At 43.3% G+C, this 19,290-nt stretch overlaps 2 protein-coding genes across 4 annotated transcripts in view; one reads left to right on the top strand and one right to left on the bottom strand.

The window, feature by feature from the left end:
* LOC116104565 (serine/arginine repetitive matrix protein 3-like) overlaps window positions 1–19,002 on the bottom strand; it is a 19,833-nt gene extending 831 nt beyond the window's left edge. Inside the window, exons 1-3 of the mRNA XM_031391087.1 lie at window positions 18,996–19,002; window positions 16,222–16,695; window positions 801–929 (exon numbers count right to left, since the gene is read on the bottom strand). Of these exons, the coding sequence (XP_031246947.1) occupies window positions 801–929; window positions 16,222–16,695; window positions 18,996–19,002 (610 nt within the window). The remainder of the gene's footprint in view (window positions 1–800; window positions 930–16,221; window positions 16,696–18,995) is intronic.
* Window positions 16,248–19,290, top strand: part of Cep135 (centrosomal protein 135) — a 59,195-nt gene continuing 56,152 nt past the window's right edge. For 2 of the 3 annotated variants that reach the window (XM_031342788.1, XM_031342790.1), the window contains exon 1: window positions 16,248–16,375. The gene's annotated coding sequence lies outside the window, so the exon portion shown is untranslated. Of the gene's footprint in view, window positions 16,376–16,444; window positions 16,704–19,290 lie in introns of those variants that run through there. The other variant, XM_031342789.1, reaches the window with a different exon arrangement.

Raw genomic sequence — 19,290 nt, forward strand, 5'->3', positions numbered from 1 at the left:
AAGGGGGAGAGAGAGAGAGGGAGAGGTGGTTGGGAACACTCCAGTTAGTTGACCAAAGGGCTGACCAAAGGGCTCCAGGTAATGCAGACACAGAACAGGCATGTGAAATGCACCACATAAACCGAAGTAGTAGATGACCTGTGGATGATAGCATGTGTAAAAGCTCAGGAGTGAGATGCCTAGCTGTATCTGTAGTCGATTTTATAAAGGAAATAAATTACTGCCCCGCTCTGGGGAGTAACTGTTAAAGTTTAGCACTGGACTAAGGGTTCAGGCTCTGAAGTCAAGAGTGAAGTGAGCTTGAATCGTGGCTCTTAGCAGGCTGTGTGAGCTTGTCCAGGTGAGTTTAATGTCTTAGCTTCCTTATATATAAAATGTAAGCAAATATGCTTATCTTACAGATTCATTGAAAATGCTAAATCAGATACTTGATAAAATTCCCATATAAAAAGCCAAGCACACACATGTAACCACAGTGCTGCTGGGTCTTGTGGAGGAAGCAGAAGTAGAAGGATCCCTGGGACTTGCTGGCAATCTAGCCAAGCTACAGTGGGTGACTGTCTAAAAGAAGGTGCGTATGAGAGAGCAAGACTCCGGATGTCCTCTGTAAGCTACATTGTACCATCAAAATGCTACATTTACACTTGTTGAAAGCAGACTCTTGGAGAGATGTTTCAAGCAAGAAGGTAGTAGGTACCGTGTTGGTTTAACAAGTTGCGTTTTGTTGAAGGTCTTCACCTAAGGTTCATACTCCAAGCTCCTAACTACCACCCTAAGCCTGTCTCTACAAGGCTACCCACCTGTGCCATGTATCTCAGCTGAAGGTCCGGCCCAGTCTCTCACAGTAGTCTCCAAATTGAGGGCCAGAATCCTAGGGGAGACTGGCTGCGGTGCAGATAATGGTGGTACCTCTAATGTCTCCTGCAGTCCTGAAGGAGTAAAGAGCAATGCATCACTCAGTCTCTGCTCACATACTGTCGAGTGGGCGCCATCATGTGGTTATCTTGACTAAGTGGTGTCACCTAGTTCTGGTTATCCGGTGCAGCCCTGAGTGTCTTGACGTTCCCAACTAAGCTAGTATGTCTAAGATACTTTTTTTCTTATGCTTATCATAGGAGGGAAGTTCTTCCATCCCAGATCCCAGCATTCTTAAGTATCCCTCAAGGAATGTTGTCTGGGGACAGAAATGGGGAAAACGGAAAGCAGCTAAGGATATTTAAAACATTATGCTCTTGAGAACAGCTAGAAGGTGACTATCTCCAGTAGGAGCTACTGCCGTTTATCCTGTGATAGCTAGGAAGATGCCGACAGGAGAAACGGGAAGCTAGGAGCTCAACCCTGCTCGGAGTGCTGTGCTCTGCCCAGAGCTGTGGATCCGGACTCCATCGTGACAGAGCAGCGCCGTGATGGAGCAGGGCCTCCCGCTGTTGGTATCTATGGGATGATGTAAGCACTGGATGACGCTTTCTTATTATTGCTCTTTTACTTGACAGCCTCACTTTGAGAGGAGATACTGCTCCTCCTGAGATGTTCACTCCTGAACTCTGTCAGACTGCCTCGTGGGACTTCCCTAGTCTATTTCTGCTAGGTGTTGTAAGCCCCAATTTGATTGTTACCTTGTATTTGCACTCTCAAATGGGCTGCTCTAGTCCGCTCTGCTAGATGCTTAGAATTATTTTTAGATTATTTTTAAATTTAAATAAGTTTTAATTATTTTATGTGTATGAGTGTTTTTTATGCTTCCTGTTGCTTATGGAGATTAGAAGATGGTGTCTGGTCCCCCAAAACTAGAGTTGTGGGTGTTTATAAACCATCACGACAGTACTGGGGATGCAAACTAAGGGGGCCTCATGCTTGCATAGCAACCACTGTACTTACTGAAACATTACCCCAGCCCTCTGCCAACTGTTTAAACCCGCCCTTACTTTGTGTGTGTGTGTGTGTGTGTGTGTGTGTGTGTGTGTGTATTTTGTGGAGAACCATCTCCCCTGAAAGTCTCTCCCTGAAGCCCCTCTCTAGGGGTAAATGACTCTTTATTCCCATTCTTCCCGTTACTCGTTCCTTAGCTCCTGGAACTGGCAGAGTCTCCACTTCTCTAAGCATAAGACACCTCATCTTCCCTGGAAACCTTCCCAGATCTTTTCCTATCAGGATCCAGCTGCAGACATCAGACACTCAAGACCTTTTAGAACGAGTCTTCTGACTAGATTGCAAGGGACTTACAAAATGGTTGAGAAAGGCTAGTAGTTTAGACTCTAGGTAGATGCTCCTAGAAACAGCTCCGAACAGCTGGGACCATGCCTGTTCTTCCTCGTGCCCCTGAAGCTCCCTCACCCAAATCAGCTGTCATGGCACATGCAGGTCTGACTAAGGAAAAAAAAAACAAAACACATTTAATTCTGACAAGCCCTGAATGAGCATCCTCAGCTAAGACTTCCCTCCACTCAAGGAGTATCTATTGAGTGATAGTCTTTAAATTCCTTCTCCCTTGATTTGAGATGAGGAAGGGAACTTTCTCAAACATGCTAAACTGTCTATCATCTCTTGTCATACTTGTTTGTAAACACCTAATTGTGGCTGGTAGCAAACCTTAGGAGATCCTGGCTTCTTTGCCCGTGATTGCTTTAGAGATAATCTCCCTGTTGTTCTGTCCAATAAAGAGAACTCAGCCAGAGAATTCTGAGAGATGTGTTCCTCCCGCTGAGAAGAGAGTGAGCTTTAATACTTGTGTGTTTTCATTTTTGTCAGACGATCTCTTGTCTCCATCTCACTCCTCGTTTTGGGTAGCCTTGTACGCAGACCCGATTCTTGAGGTGTAATGACCATTTTGTGACCTTGAGACAAAGGGTCCAAAGATAAAATTCTCCCATTGAGGAAAGAGAATGGCAAGTGTCCTTGATGGTGCCATGAACTACTAAAATTAAGGCTTGTGGCTGTGGTGTATTTTGTAAGGTGTGTGTTGGGGGTGGGGCATGAAGTGCTTTTGTTACTTAACCAATGACTAGGCCTTTGTGAGACACAGACAAACACATTCTGACCAATATTTACATAGAGTCCTTGGAACCTGTTGTCTTAGTCAGGGTTTCTGTTCCTGCACAAAATATGAGCAAGAAGCAAGTTGGGGCAAAGACTGAAGGAATGACAATCCAGAGACTGCCCCACCTGGGGGTCCATCCCATATACTATCACCAAACCCAGGCACAACTAGTGCTGGCTGACAGGAGCCTGATATAGCTGTCTCCTGAGAGGCTCTGCCAGTGCCTGACAAATACAGAAGTGGATGCTCACAGTCATCCATTGGACTGAGCACAGGGTCCCCAATGAAGGAACTAGAGAAAGGACACAATGAGCTGAAGGATTTACAGCACCTTAGGACAAACAACAATATGAACTAACTAGTACTACCAGAGCTCCCAGGGACTAAACCACCAACCAAAGAGTACACATGGAGGGACCCATGGCTCCAGCTGCATATGTAGCAAAGGATGGCCTAGTCAGTCATCAATGAAAGGAGAGGCCCTTGGTCCTGTGAAGGCTCTATGCCCCAGTGTAGGGGAATGCCAGGGCCAGGAAGCAGGAGAGGGTGGGTTGGTGAGCAGGGGGATGGGGAAGGAAATAGGGGGTTTTTTGGAGGGGAAACCAGGAAAGGGGAGAATATTTGAAATGTAAATAAAGAAAATATCTAATAAAAAATTTGAAGAAAAAAATGAACAAGTTGGGAAGGAAAGGGCTTATTCAGCTTATACTTTCCACATTGCTGTTCATCACCAAAAGGAAGTCAGGACTGGAACTCAAGCAGATCAGGAAGCAGGAGCTGATGCAGAGACCATGGAGGGATGTTCCTTACTGGCTTGCTTTAGGGATTACAGTTAAGTGATTGGATGAATTTCAGAAGAGTCTTTGAACTTTGGACTTCCAACCTTGTTGAGACTGCTATAGACCACGGGGGCTTTGAAAGCTGGACTAAATGTATTTTTTATTATGCTATGTTTAGGTATGACTCCCATAGACTCATATGTTTGAACAAGCCTATGGGGCCCAGGGAGTGAAACGTGATGTTTTGTGTTTTGTTTTGTTTTGTTTTTGTATATGCTTGGCCCGGGATGTGACACTATTAGAAGGTGTGGCCCTACTGGAGTAGGTGTGTCAATGTGGGTGTGGCTTTAAGACTCTCCAAGCTGCCTGGAAGTTAGTATTCTACTAGCAGCCTCCAGATGAAAATGCAGAACTCTCAGCTCCTCCTGCTCCATGCCTGCCTAACTCTGCCATGCTCCCACCTTGATGATAATCGACTGACCCTATGAATCTGCAAGCCAGCCTCAGTTAAATGTTCTTCTTAAGAGTAGGCTTTAGTCATGGTGTCTGTTCATAGCAGTAAAACCCTAAGACACCTGTGATGAAGAAGAAGGAGAAGGAGAAGAAGAAGAATGGAGAGAAAGCCCTCATTGATTTGGCCCACAATAGCCAAGAGAGCCAACCAGTCACATTGCAATTACATCAGCTTTTGTCCAGTGTCTGCCAAAATCCCATAAAATCTTAGACAAGGAAGTTCCATCCCCTCCAGTCTTGTTTCTTTAATTTCTATTTTTTCTTTAATTTCTCACATTTCTATAATTCTTAATGAAGCTTGTTTCTGCTTTGGATATGCCCTTGAGAGTCCATATCTCTAATTTTCACAAACGAGATGGAAAACCCAGAGCCACTATCTTAGGGTGATCTTCGGTGACCATGACTGTTCAGCACCCTAGGCCTTTGGGTCATGCACAAGTGGGCCATGAAAAGTCCTGTCACAGGCTGGTGAAATAGCTCAGCGGGTAAGAGCACTGATTGCTCTTCCAAAGGTCCTGAGTTCAAATCCCAGCAACCACATAGTGGCTCACAACCACCCATAATGAGATCTGATGCCCTCTTCTGCTTCTTCTGAAGACAGCTACAGTGTACTTATTTATAATAATAAAAAAACCTTTAAAAAAAGAAAAAATAAATAAAAGTCCTGTCACACTCAGAACTCTGGTGTCAGGAATGATGGAAACAGTTGTAGATAGCCTATGAGAGACAGAAAGAGGACCAATCATTCATTGCTTTTCACTGGAGACTGGAACACAGCAGTCTAATACTAGTCTGTGTTTACATGCATGGAAAACACTATGCAGATGTATCATAGGAAATAAATATATCTTCAGCTCAAATCATTTTAATAAGAAGACTAAGAAATTGGAGCGTCTCTGCTCCAGAGGATATAGTCAGATAAATATTAGCTTTAGAGCCTGTGAGAAAAAAACGGAGGATTGGGATATTATTCTGAAGGGTCATCATCATGCTCATGAGGGAAATACTTTACTTTCTCGTGAGTGCTCAGAACAAATTATACATGCTTAGGGGAAAGCTGACTTCAGCTGCACAAAGGAAGCTCACTTGACCAAAGATGATCAGCAATGCAAAGCAGAGTTCTGTTGCCATGGATACATTCCTATGGCAACTACCATGGGCATTTTGGGGGAAAGGGCATCTGTACCCTATTTAGAAGGTTGAGCTAATTAACCTTTAAGGACCCTAGAAATTCTGTCCTCATGAAACTGAGTTGATCTTTTTCTGAATAGCCTCTGTGCACCCTTGTGCTCCAGGGCTCACTTTCGTGGTGGTCTGCCCAATTCACAGTTGCTTTAATCCTCAGAGGTCAAGGTGTTGGCATGTGTTTAATGACTTCTGGTAAGTCATAAAACTTGAGTGTAAAATGTGGATGCTGGTATTAGCTCCTTCATAAGGTTGCTGTGTGATGGGATGCGGCAGCCCTTGCTAGGCATGCAGCTGTGTAAGCCAGCACTCAGACAGAACCTCACATGCATAAAGACACTACAGCACCTACAGTTGCTTTGTTAGTCTCCTAGCACATTGTCACATCTTTTTCTGTGTGGCTACCTGTCTTCCACACCTAAGTTTTCATTTGTGTGCTGATCTGATTTAGATATGAAAGATCCCTTCAAAGGCCCAGTTCTTAAAGGTTTAATCTCCAGGTGATGGGCTCTCAAGAAGTTATGGTGCTGCTGAGGGTGCTGACCTAGTGAATTGTCCCTTTATGGATTCAGAATGTGAGGGCATTACTGAGATGAGACGGAAACCTCCAACAGCAGAGCTTTGCTGGAGGAAGCTGGTTACTGGGCTGTGTTCTTGAGGGCTCTAGCTTGTCCTGGGCTCTGGAGGAAGCTGGTTACTGGGCTGTGTTCTTGAGGGCTCTAGCTTGTCCTGGGCTCCTTGTTTGTTTCCTGGTTGCCATTTGTGAGCATCCTCTTCTGCCGTGTGCGCTCACTGCCATTACAGTCTGAGACTTCTAAAATTTCAAGCCAAACATGGATCTGTGCCCCCCTGGCAATTGCTCCTCTCAAGTATCTGTCACAGTGATGAAAAGTTTCAGACATGCATTCCCATCATTTTCAGGGCTTGAGTATATTTCCATACTTTTGCCTATATTAATATTTCTACTGAATTCTACTGCCATTCATTTTACTATCAGTTTGCAAAAATGTAGTATTTCTAGGTCTGTGGCATTAATTGTAAATATTTTTCTAGCTTGTTCTTTGTCATTTGACATGGAATGTGTGACATGGAGAAAGTCTGCTGTTGGGTTGATTTTTTTTAATTCAGTAATATTTATCGAATTTTTCACTCCCTCAGAGCCTCCATACTTACCTCTATTTTTTCTCAATCCAAAAGGTGAAGAAAGACTGATTCTTTGCATTGGCATTCAAAATAAAAATGCCCCATGACTTTGTAGACAAAAAATGAAATTGCTATGCCACGGAGATGTTCCAGGCCTGTGCTCTTTAAAGGTGGTCATTTCCTCAGAGTAATTTCCCAGTGTCTCCTGCTAGAGAGTAGCTTCTAACACCTGCTCATTTTGTTGCCAGAGCACTGCAAATCCTGTCACTGGGCCCTAGATGGACTGGAACCACCATGACAAGTTCCCTGTCTGGTAGTGATAATCATGTTGCCAGCCAAACTATATACTGTGACAACAGGAAAATTGAGTCTCTGCTGTTTAAATAAAAGGACTTAAAGTAGCTAGCAGTATTGACATTTTAGCATGATGTTCTGGTCAGGGTTCTATTTCTGTGAAGAGATACCATGGCCATGGCAACTCTCATAAAGGAAAACATTTAACTGGGGCTGGCTTACAGGTTCAGAGATTTAGTTCATTATTATTGTCTTAGTTAGGGTTTTACTGCTGTGAACAGACACTATGACCAAGACAATAACCAAGGCATTATAAGGACATTTGAGTGGGGCTGGCTTACGGGTTCAGAGGTTCAGTCCATAATCAGCAAGGCAGGAACATGCAGCATTCAGGCAGGCACGGTGCAGGAGGAGACTGTCTTCCATGTGGTTAGGAAGAAGGTCTCAAAGTCCACCCCCACAGTAACACATTCCCTCCAACAAGGCCTTATCACCTAATAGTGCCATTCCCTAGACCAAGCCACCACAATCATCATGGTGGGAAGCATGGCAGCATGTAGGCAGATATGGTGCTAGAGAGAGCCAAGAGTTCTACATCTGAATCCACAGGCAGCAAGAATAGAGAATGACACTGGGCCTGGCTTGAGCTTCTGAAACTCAAAGCCCGCCCCCAGTGATACACTTCCTCCAACAAGGCTATACCTCTTAATAATGCCACTCCCTCTGAGCCTAAGGGGACCATTATCATTCAAACCACCACACATAATTTCTTGGACAGTTGCAGATGGGGAAACAACTGGGACTCTAGAAGGAATACCAGCTAAAAGACCTGGATCATTCAATTCAGTTAATATTCCCCATATTCTGTTAGGTGCCTGTACCTTTGCTCAGATTATACCTACAGAGAAAGGAACATTAGTCTCTTTATCTCATAAGGAGCTCACAGTCTAAGGAGGGATACAGGAAAATCAGTGACTATGCTTGCCACAACATCCAAAGCCACATTACTTGTATGTGGCCAGGTCTTTTCCAGACATCCCTGCAAAACCACCTTACCTGAGAACCCACTCCTGCCTTTGTTCCTGCCCAAAACATGCTAATGTGGCTTCCTGAGAATCCTATTTGGGGGCTTCCATGTTAAGAGTGCTATAGACTGTGGGGGCTTTGGAAGTTGGGACTAAATGTATTTTGCATTATGCTATGGCTAGGTATGGCCCCCATAGAGGTTAGGGAGTGGAATGTGGTGGTTTAAATATGCTTGGTCCAGGGTGTGGCACTATTAAGAGGTGTGGCCTTGTTGGAGGAAGTGTATCACTGTGGGAGTGGGCTTTAAGACCCTCCTCCTAGCTACCTGGAAGCCAGTCTTCTGTTTTTCTTTGAAACAAGATGTAGAACTCTCAGCTCCTCCAGTACTACACCTGCCTGGACAGGTTATACCTACAGAGTAGGTGATGATGATAATGGACTGAACCTCTGAGACCGTAAGCTAGTTCCAATTAAATGTTTGCCTTTATAAGAGTTTCCTCAGTCGTGGTGTCTTTTCACAGCAATGGAAACCTAACCTAGGACAAAAAGACAGAATTCCCAAGTGCAAAGAGAATCTGGACCCAGGAACCAGGGTTGGTCTAACAGCCAAGACTTTTATATGTTTGGGAGTGACATGGCTTCTCTTAGTCTCTCAGAAATGGTTGGTTGGGCTGGATAATCCAGACAAAAAAAGGGAAGCTTGGCTTCCCATCACAAAGTTTCCTCCCTCTTAGTGGGTGATTGGCAAGTCCCACCCAACACTTCCCTCCAGTGGGGAAAAAGCCCACCAAGTCATTGTCGTGAGAGGGAGCAGGAACAAGAAGTCCGTGTTAAACATTTAAGTCTTCCATGCCTCCTGGGGCATTCTCTCCCAGTTCCTCAGTATGCTTGAACTTGGTCCCAGCTGCTGGAGCTGTTTCAGGAGTTTGTAGATACTTAGTAAATGAGGCTTGGATGGCAGAACTGGGTCACTTTGGGCAGGCTTGGAATTTCTTCCTTTTCTAGCCACCATGTGAGGAGCTCCCAATACATCCCTGCTACTCTGCTGTGCCTCCCTCCCACCATGTTGGACTGTGTGCCCTCTAACACTGGAGCCAGGGCCGGAGAGATGGCTCAGAAGTGAAGAGCAGTTGCCATCACCTGAATGTCCCTCTTCTGATACAATGTAATTTTAAAAATTAAAATAGTGAGTAAAAAATAAAGCTTTCCTTCTTTAAGTTGATTGGGACAGGTATTTGCTCTAGCAAAGAAAAAATAATAAAAACCTATTCACATGTGCCACACACAAAAGCATGGGCCACCTTGGGGGACTATTCTGCCTACCATAATAATTAGTCTCTCCAATACATTCTTTTTAAAATATGTTTTTAATGAATTCTTTGAGAATATCATACAATCTATCTTATTTACCTTCTCCCTGCCCTCAAATACATTAGTAGGGACTGTCAAGTTATTAACTATATTTCTTATCACTTTTTCATAGCTTATTTCTGAGGTTCAAGTAAATTATATAAATTCTTTTCATTGCATCAATCCATAGTTTATCCCAGTTGGTATTTTAATTGTCTAGTTTACCTATATACCTGTTTTGTGTGTGGCTGGGTGTGTCACAGTGCATGTGTGGACCTCAGAGGATAACTTTCAGGAGTCGGTTCCCTCCTATCATGTGGAGCCCAAGGATTGAACTCAGGTTGTCAGCATGTTATCCAAGCACAGGGCCTGGGAATGCTCAGAAAGCCAGGCAAGAAAGCTATGAAAGAGGATAGGAGGGCGGGAAACACAATTTCCTAGCAGGGTGGGAAGCTAAAGCAAGCAGAGGGAGGCCTGTGAGCACCAGACAGCAAGCAGGGAACAGGAGCCTCAGGCACACCCAACAGGCAGAAAAACCTCCCAGAGCTGGGGAAGGTAGGCTTGGCTCCCAGCTGGTAGACACAGGTACGATGAGAATCAGCTCTCATGGAAGGGAGAACTGAAGCTCCCGTCCAGTACAGGCAAGGTCAGCCTGTTAGACGGATCCAAGGGGATGGAGTTAGCTGCCATAGATAGGTTTTGGCCTGAGGAGCCTACAGACGCACCGAAGGGCAAAAGGAACATTTTCTCTGAGCTGTGGTGAGATTGTAATGCCCCAAACTTCTGAACTGGTAAGGAATTAAGTTTGAAAACAATAAAAGAGAAAAAATAAAATTGGGTATAAAAAAAAATCATAGGAAGAAATATTTAGTTTGAAAATAAGAAAGTTAAGTTTTTAAGGAGAAATAGATTAAAGGAAAATCTTTCCTATGTTAAAAATGGAGAAAAAATGCTGGGCGGTGGTGGCGCACGCCTTTAATCCTAGCACTTGGGAGGCTGGGGCAGGTGGATTTCTGAGTTCTGAGTTCGAGGCCAGCCTGGTCAGCCAGGGCTACACAGAGAAACCCTGTCTTGAAAAACCAAAAAAAAAAAATTGGAGAAAAATGCCATGGCACAATGCATTTGGACCCCATATGATGTTTTCACTTATGAGCATACAAGTGATTATTTTTTCAGTAATGATTATAATTATGTATATTTTTCGTGGTAGTTTGAATATGCTTGGCCCATGGGAAGTGGCACTATCAGGAGGTGTGGCCTTGTTGGAGGAAGTGCATCACTATGTAGGAATACTGGGGTCTCCTGTGCTCACACTCAGCCCAGTAAGGAAGAGACTCTGCCTACCTTTGGATCAAGATGTAGAACTCTCCGCTCCTTGTCTAGCAGATTGTCTGCCTGCATGCTGCCATGCTTCTCCACATGATAATAATCGACTGAAACTCTGAACCTCTAAGCCAGCCCCAATTAAAAGTTGTCCTTTAATAAGAGTTGCCTTGGTCATGGTGTCTGATCACAGCAGTAAAACCCTAAGTAAGACCCTTTTTAAGAGAGATCAGAATAAAACAGAAAAGGAGAGGAGTGAAAGATGGAATGCTAGATTGGAGGCCATACAACAGAGGTTACAGGATTCTTTAAATCAAAATAAAGATTCAGAAGAATCCAATCTGGAATCTACAGTAACAGCAAAAAAGGTAGTTCCAGATAAGAAAAATCCATAAAGACTTGAGGAATTAGAATGGCAACCCATAGAGATGCAGTATATTAAATTAAGAGTACAAATTACATTAATGCTACTTTAAAGTAATGTCACACAATAGATTATATGTTTCATTTTAAAGAGTTTGGAGAATTAAGAGAGGTACATGAGTTGAAACACCATACTATTGATACCTATCTTGAATTCCAATGGGCTTCTGTCTTAAGTTCTAAAAAGGCAGATTCTGATATTGCACATTTATTAGAAATGGTGGTTATCTTGGAAATGCCTTTGAAGTTTGAATCTGATGGTGCTTCAACATATGTATCCATTAGAATACAATTTCTTACACATTATGGCATAAAACCTGTTACAGATTGTCAGTGTCTAGTGCATTGGGGTGCCAAGGGTAGGGTCACATTAATCAGGACACAGGGGATCCAGAGTAACTGTGTACCACTACATACTTTATTAAATGTTCCAGCACCTTTTATAGGCAAGCAGAATAAAGATTTCCCACAGCTTCTAATTCTCAACAGACTCATTGAGACATAAAACTGTCTCCATAGTTAATAAATTTTATTGGGTACAAAATCCTCTGGACTTATCATGCCATCCTTTCAAATGGCACAGATAAACATTTGTATTACAGTTTGGTTATATAATCCAAACAAACTGAAGACAGACAGAGATGCCTTCTCTGCTGGAACAGAGATCAAAGAATCAACTTCAACTAAATCGTACAAACTGCACATTCCATACATATGTTAATGTAGGAATGTATATTGTGAACGGTTATATGTTTCAGACATATATGACAGCAATGAAGTTAAAATGCCCCTGACAAGATTCGCCCTCAGGGATGAACCAAACTCTGAGACATATTTATTCCAGCATCCTGCTTGATCCCACCTCAGACTGCCTCAATGCTGTATCTTCAAAAGTCTACACCCAAGACAGTTTCAAAAATGGCTAGCTAGATCATTTAGCACCAAAGACTTTTCCAGCCAGGATCTCAGTTAGGCCCTGAGCTTTCTCAGTACACACAAACTGGGCAGCAAATGTAACAGCTAGCTTTCTTAAGACTAACCAATATCTCAATTTTCTTACTAACCAATATCCCAATTTTCTTAGTGCCCCCTCCTAAAAAAAAAGGAAAACAATGATCCCAGACAGCAGGAAGCAATTTTAAGAGAATGATGCCCCATTCCCAAGAGGTGGGGTGGATGATTTTTGGTCATTCAGTGGATGATGGATGTTTGTCATAATTTAAGGTGAGTGGTTGCAAGTTGTTAGTGGTCTTGATCAGGGAGAAAAAAAGGTCAAACTCAGGGATTTCTTACTTTTCTTTCTTTCCTCTATCCTTCTTCCTTCCTTACACTAAGGGGAAAAGAGGGAGAAGGGTTGGAAAGAAAAAAGGGAGATATAGAAATAATAGGGTAAAAGGGTGGATTATTGAACCTACTTTTAGACCAAAGAACAACAACAAAGACAAATCTTTTGACAATAGTATGGACTTTGTATATTGATACAGATTTAGAATTATATTTTGCTATAAAACACTATGTATATATGTTTCAACTCTTGTTTAAGGTATTGTACCTATGTATGTAATGTGAAATTCTAGTCACTGAAAGCTGCTACTGCAAACTGTTTAGGATAATTAAAAATGCAAGTTAGTAGTCAGACAATCAAACTCATGGTTATGTTAGATATTAGTCTAGTTAATTACAGTGAGGTGTTTTCAAAGTTGAACAGATAGAAAGTAGCTAGAAACAAATCATATATACTATAGATAGTTTTCAAAAACCTCAAAAATACACAGAAATCACATTTAAGGATGTTTTATTAACAAAAGGCATTTTGGCAGTACCTGGCAGCACCCTCATTCTACTTCAGAGAAGATGATGAGCATTGAAGAACCACCAAATGGTGTTTGCAAACTAGCTACTAGGCAAGAACTGCTGACAGTATGCTGTCTAAGCTAGATAAATGAGACATAGGGAAGTATACTGCCAAGCGTTACTAAGACAGGGTAAGCAGTCCTTCATAACTCCTGCTTCACAGAAAAATCGGTCAAATTCTGGGCGAGAAGTTTGAAGATGATGCTCCAACAACACAGAAATTTTGGGGAACTGTCCAGGCATCCAAGTATCTCTGTCATTTCTATAGTTTTGGAAGCTTCTTGCCTGCACTTCCTGCATACCTAGGTAATATTTATTCCTTCTCAGGTCTCTGATGGTGTTGAAGACTAGATAGTTATAGCCTCACAATGAGTTATGATAGAAATTGATTTAGGTATAGAACTTTAAATTCAACAAGATAGGATAGATAGATAATAGAATACTTTCTCCAGAGTTGCCAAATACATATGGACTGACCATTGCCAATGTAATCTTATCTGATAGTTTTTATAATTATTATTGTTTATAGTTTATTATTGAAAGAGAAAGAGCCTTTTATATGACTAAAAGGGGGAGATGAGGGGTCATCTCTTGACTGGTGAAGCATCACCAGTCAATATAAAGCTGATTGGCTAACAAGCTGAGGCAGGATTAGAAGGTAGGATATCTGGTAGAGAGATTGGAAGTCTGGGGTAGAGTCAGTTCGAGGCAAGATTCACCCTGAACTCTGAGGAAGATGGCCACATGGACTTGAGGAGAGGTAATAATCATGTGGTAGAACTCAGAACAAGTGAGATAACTAAGTTATGAGCTGGGGAACAGGGAAGTCAAGCTTTTGGCCTAGGCATTTATTCATATGTAATTAAGTCAGAGTAGTAATTTTGGGAACTGGGGTGTGGGTGGGAAAGCCACATTTTGAAAGTCCTGAAGGCACTGTGACTATAGCACCATCTGAAGTGGGAGCTGCTGCAGGCATCCAATGTGGAGAAACCAGGAAGGGTGCTAAACATTCCTCTCAAAAAGCATTGTCTATCCAAGTGTTAGAAGTGGTAAACCTGAGAAAGCCTGATCTAGATCATGTAAAATATATCCACTACATTCTTTTCACCTGCAAAACATCTTGATTTCCAAGCTCATGGTATTAACTTTCCATCACTGTGACAAAATACTTTAAATTATCAGATTAAAATGGCAAAGCTACTCTTTTGGAGGGGGGACACAGCTTCTGGCTTCCATCTATGGTTGGTTGGCTCTGTTGCTTTTGGACCAGTGACTGAGCAGAACAATCATGGCTGTACTGCATGGTACAATACAACATTTGCCTCATGATGGCCAAGAAGGAAAGAGACTGAAAGAGGCAGAGATCACAATACCCATCCTACCCCCACCTCAAATAACAGACATAGTTTCCTTCCACTCAACTATTTTTTAAAGGATCTGCTGCCTACCAACAGTGCCATGCTGGAGACTGAGCCATAACCCACAGGCCTTTGGAAGACATGTGGCTTAGTTATCTTTCTATTGCTGTACTAAGACACCATGACCAAGACAACTTGAATTAGGGTCCATAACTGTGATATATGCTTGGCCCTGAGAATGGCATTATTGGGAGGTGTGGCCTCATTTGAGTAGGTGTGTCACTGTGGGTGTGGGCTTTAAGACCCTCATCCTAGCTGCCTAGAAGCCAGTATTCTGCTAGCAGCCTTCAGATGAAGATGTAGAACTCTCAGCTCCTCCTGCACCATGCCATCACATTCCCAAAACACTTTCCCCAACAAGGCCACACCTCCTAATCCTTCCCAAACAGTCCCACCAACTGGGGATCATGCCATTCAAGTATATGAGCCTATAGGGGCCATTCTCATTCAAACCATCACATTCCAGACCAGATCTAAACTACATCAGTTTTCAGTGAAATTAACTCTTTAACCTTTACATCTGGTTTTCTTCCTCCCTACAGTTAGAATCCCCACCAGCCCCTAGGTAAACCTCATTAATGTTTCAGGGACTCCTGCTTATGCTGATATTAAGTCTACAAAGCCCAGACATCAGGCTCACTTCTGTTGTGAGGGCATTTGTTTTCTTTCCTGCCTCTACAGCCATGCAATTTATTTAAAGCTCCAGGTCTTGGGTGGGAAGCAGCAGCATTTTGCATTCTCATCTTTCAAGGTTTGTGTGCCAGGATCCCTGACCTTAGGCCTCAGAAGTCAGCAGTGAACCAGACTTTGTGTTATCAATGCCACTTGGAACAAAGGTTAACTGTGGCTTTCAATCCCATTTACCCCCTTGCATTTCTTCATTGAGTTTTGTTCTAACATTTAGTTGTGTGTTTGGGGTAAGGGAGGCCAAAAATGTATCTATCTTCACTAGATGGCTACTGCACAGCCAATTTCTGATATTTATGACTACTGCTTTTTTTAAAAAAAGATATTTGTCTTTGCATAAACATATGCTTACTTATATATGTGCAAGATGGTATAAAAATCTCTACAGAATTCATTAGCTCCTTAAAACTTCCATTTAAAAGACGGACAACACACAAAATGGAGACAGAGAAGTGAAAGCAAAGAATGAATGGGCACAAATCGATTCATATCCCAGCATACATTTCCATGCTAAGCAGCGACAAAGTACATATTCGGAGGAAAAGCTGGATTGGTAAGGAATATAAGCAGAAACAAACAACAAAAAAGAAAAGAAGACAAACAACCAAACAAAAAAAAAATTCAGCTCTTAACCATCATGAAAGTTTTTAGGAGGGTGGTGGATTCCGGGGATTTGACTATGGTCTTTGTAGCCAAAGGTCATTGTAAGGAATTTACTTCAATCTAAGATTTACAAATACTGTGATAGATCCTAGAGAAATACAGTTGAATAAAATAATATCTGTTTCAAGGAGCCCACAATTGAAAGCAGCAGGGAGGTACATAAACAAGTAGGTTTTGACGCTCTGAATTCTATTCTGGGGGTTTGCACGGGTACGGGGCAATAACTTATCAGGTGGTAGCTAGGAGAAGCTGCAAGGCGAAGCTGGATGTCCAGGGGGAAGACTGGGCGATCAGTAGGAATTCACCCGGGAACGGTCATTCTCTGGGGGCCTGAGACTGGGGCATGGCTCCTGGTTACCGCCAGCGGCCAGCTGACAAGGTCCTCGGGCGCCTGAGGGGTTCGCGGTTCCCGCCAGGGGGCGCCGTGGCCCCGCATCGGCCGGCCGTTACGTTTCCGGGCACCGGGGCCGAAAGCCGCCATCTCTGCCCGCGCGCGGTGCCGCCGTGGGCCGCTCCGGTCCGTTACCTGGGCAACCGCGGCGGCGCTCCCTCCTCGTGGGGCGCGACCGTCTCTCCGCGCCATTTTCAAACCGCGCTCGTGCCAGAGCCATTGGCCCCAGCGGGGCGAGCCAGCTCGGACGGCGGGTCCCGAGGGCGATGTGCTTCGCGACGGAGCAGCGGTGAGGCGCGCCCGGAGAGGCCGCGCGGGGTCGCGCGGGGTCGCGCGGGGTCGCGGGGCCTCCGGGGCGGTCCCCACCCCCACCCCCGGGGGAGGGACAGAGGGAGGCCGGGGCGCTGCCGGGAGGAAGTGGGGAGAGCGGCGCGGGGACCGTCCCACCGTCCATCGGTCCGTCCGTCCGTGCGGCCCGGGCCCGACCCCGGAGAACTGCAGTTCCACCTTCCGGGCTGAGCCGGGGAGGGACTGCTTGGCCGCTCCGGCCCGTACGCTTTGCGGTGCCCGCACGCTGGTGTTTGTTTTGTATCCGCAAGTTGGCAATTTCTGTGAAAGTAAGAGGTGCCCGCTTTGAGACAGCCACGCCCCGGGGGTTAGCAGACAGCCAGTTGCAAATGCGGAACCTACCCCTTTCGGTTGTTTTGATTTAAAGCTTGTGGTCCGGAATATAGGGAAACTCTAATATGTACATATTTCCTTCAACCCCCCCCGGAGGACTTTACTTATTATGGCCCATGGTGTTTTGATTCGTATTCTCATTCTGTCTTCATCATGATGGATGGAGAGAGATGGTTTCCTGGTTCCCGGAATTGGCAGCTGTCAAAGAGGAGACTTTTTTTTCCCCCTTGGAGTTTGCCCTGCTAATCTATCTTGTCGGATGTTTCTCTTGTGACCATAGGAGTTTCTCTAAAACACTTGGCATCAGTCAAGTCCTTTTTGTGGAAGGACCTAGAAAGCCCTAGGGAAAACCTCTCAAAGAAGATCCTAGATTTGTTAAGGGGAATAATCAAGAAGAAGCTCTAATTTAGAAGTAGTCCTGTGGTTGGGGAAGCTATTTTCTTGGGACAGCCTTCTTTCCTTTATGCTTTAAATAGGGACGGTGACATTGGTGCTTTATCCCACACCAGATGTTCGGAACATCAGATTTTACATGTATTCATTTATGGGCACTTATAATTTTTACTAGTGGTGAAGAACATAATTTTTATTTGAATTAGAAATATGAGTTCTATGGCTACAATTATTTGGCAAAGGTTAGAAATGAACTTTGCGTAACCCGGTTTTAGGGCAGATTAGTAGAGATAATAGTCATAGGTGTTTAAGAAGACAAGTATAGTAGCCGGAGATGTAGCCCAGTAAAAGAGTGTTTGCTTAGCCTGCTATAGGCTCAGTGTTTAATTCCGAACACCGTAAACAAACAAAATAGACAAGCGTAAAAGTGTATACTGAGCTACTTACATGTGTGTTACTTAAAAAAAAAAAAAAAGGAAGTAAAGTTGGGCATGGTGATACACATCTGTAGACCTAGTACTCAGAGGTACAGGCAGAAGAAAAAGTTGAGGCTACCTGGTCTACAACATGAGTTCTAGACCAGTCAGGACATTACAAGGACTTTGTTTCAAAACAATGAAAAGAACCAATATGGGAGTGAAATTTACATGGTGAAATGCACAGACCTTGAGTGTGCATTTAAATATTCTATAAATGCCTGTGCTTGGGTAACTTACCCCAGTCAATACTTGTATTACACTGGAAAGACTTACCCCTCCCAGAGACTCTCCAGCACCCCATGAAACTGTTTCTAGCCCACTCCACAGTTTAATTTTTATCTCTTTCCGGACTTTTTGTGAATGTAGTCACACAGAATATGTGTCTAGCTTCCTTAGCCTGAACAGTCCTTTGAGAGTCACCCATGCTGTTAGCATGTATTGACAGCTTCTTGCTTCTTCCCTGACTCATACTATGAGGTATAGGGTAGGATAGCTTGTTCATCCCCTTTCCAGGTCTGTACAGTTAGGAGTAAAGCTGCTGTATTCTCCCTGTAGATATTTGTGTTCATTTTCTTTTGTAAAGATGTAGGAATAGAATTATGGCGTTATTGGCTAGGACTGTGTTTCACAGTGGCTTTCTACTCTCTGAGCAATGTATGGATTTCATTTGCTGGGAGCCTTTGCTCTCTTTGGGCATTGCCAGTCCTTGTAGTTATTTTGTATTCCTGGTGCTTAACACCACCAGGAAAATACATGTTAAGCATCTTTTCATATATTTATCTCGAGATATCTTTTGCAAGGTGTCTTTTCAAATTTTTGTACAACTAAAATTTAGTTTTAGTACAATTTGGGAGGATAATTGGAGAGTGGGTCTCACTATATATCACTGGGCCTCTGGCTTTCTAGGTACAGGCTGGTTTCAAATTGAGGGCAGATTCCCTGTGTCTGCCTCCTAAATGCTGAAATTAGAGTCATGTGCCTTTCTACCTGATTTAGCCCCAATTGTCTTATTGGATTGCTGTGTTATTAAGCTCCAAGGGTTTATTTTCTATTCAATATGTAAATACTTTCTTAGATCTTGTGAATATTTTCTGGTACTCTTGATTTTCATTCCCCCCACTCCCATTCCTTTTTCTTGATGTTACAGAGGTCAAATCCAGGGCTTCATAATACTCAAAGAGAACAACCATGAAGCCACATCCCGGCTATGCCTTTACATTTTCCTTACTAGCGTGTTTTGATGAGTTGATGTTTTCCACTTTTATGAGGTCCTACTTTGCCTGTTTTTCTTTTATGTTTACTGTCACTAAGGGATTCCCTGTGGGTTGTGGGCATAGCCTCCTGTAGGGCACTTACCTAGCATGAGCAGGATGCCTGCCTGCCAGCCACTGCTCTGTAAGAAAGTGGAGGTTCAAGGATTCCCCTGCCTGCCTCTGGAAAATCTTTGTTTCCTTCTAGAATTTTTATTGTTTTAAGTTTTAGATTCAGGTTTATGAAGAAACACATGTTGTAATGTAGCAATATGGAGCTCATATGTATTGGGTTTAAATAAGTATTAGTAGTATAGAGCACCGACTACCTTTCTTTGAAAAGAAACCAAATGATTCTTTGATATTAAAGTCATGTTTAACAGCTTGTGTTAATTCTCTCT

The sequence above is a fragment of the Mastomys coucha genome, unplaced genomic scaffold (genome assembly GCF_008632895.1).
Source record: "Mastomys coucha isolate ucsf_1 unplaced genomic scaffold, UCSF_Mcou_1 pScaffold22, whole genome shotgun sequence".
NCBI classification, from domain to species: Eukaryota; Metazoa; Chordata; class Mammalia; order Rodentia; family Muridae; genus Mastomys; species Mastomys coucha.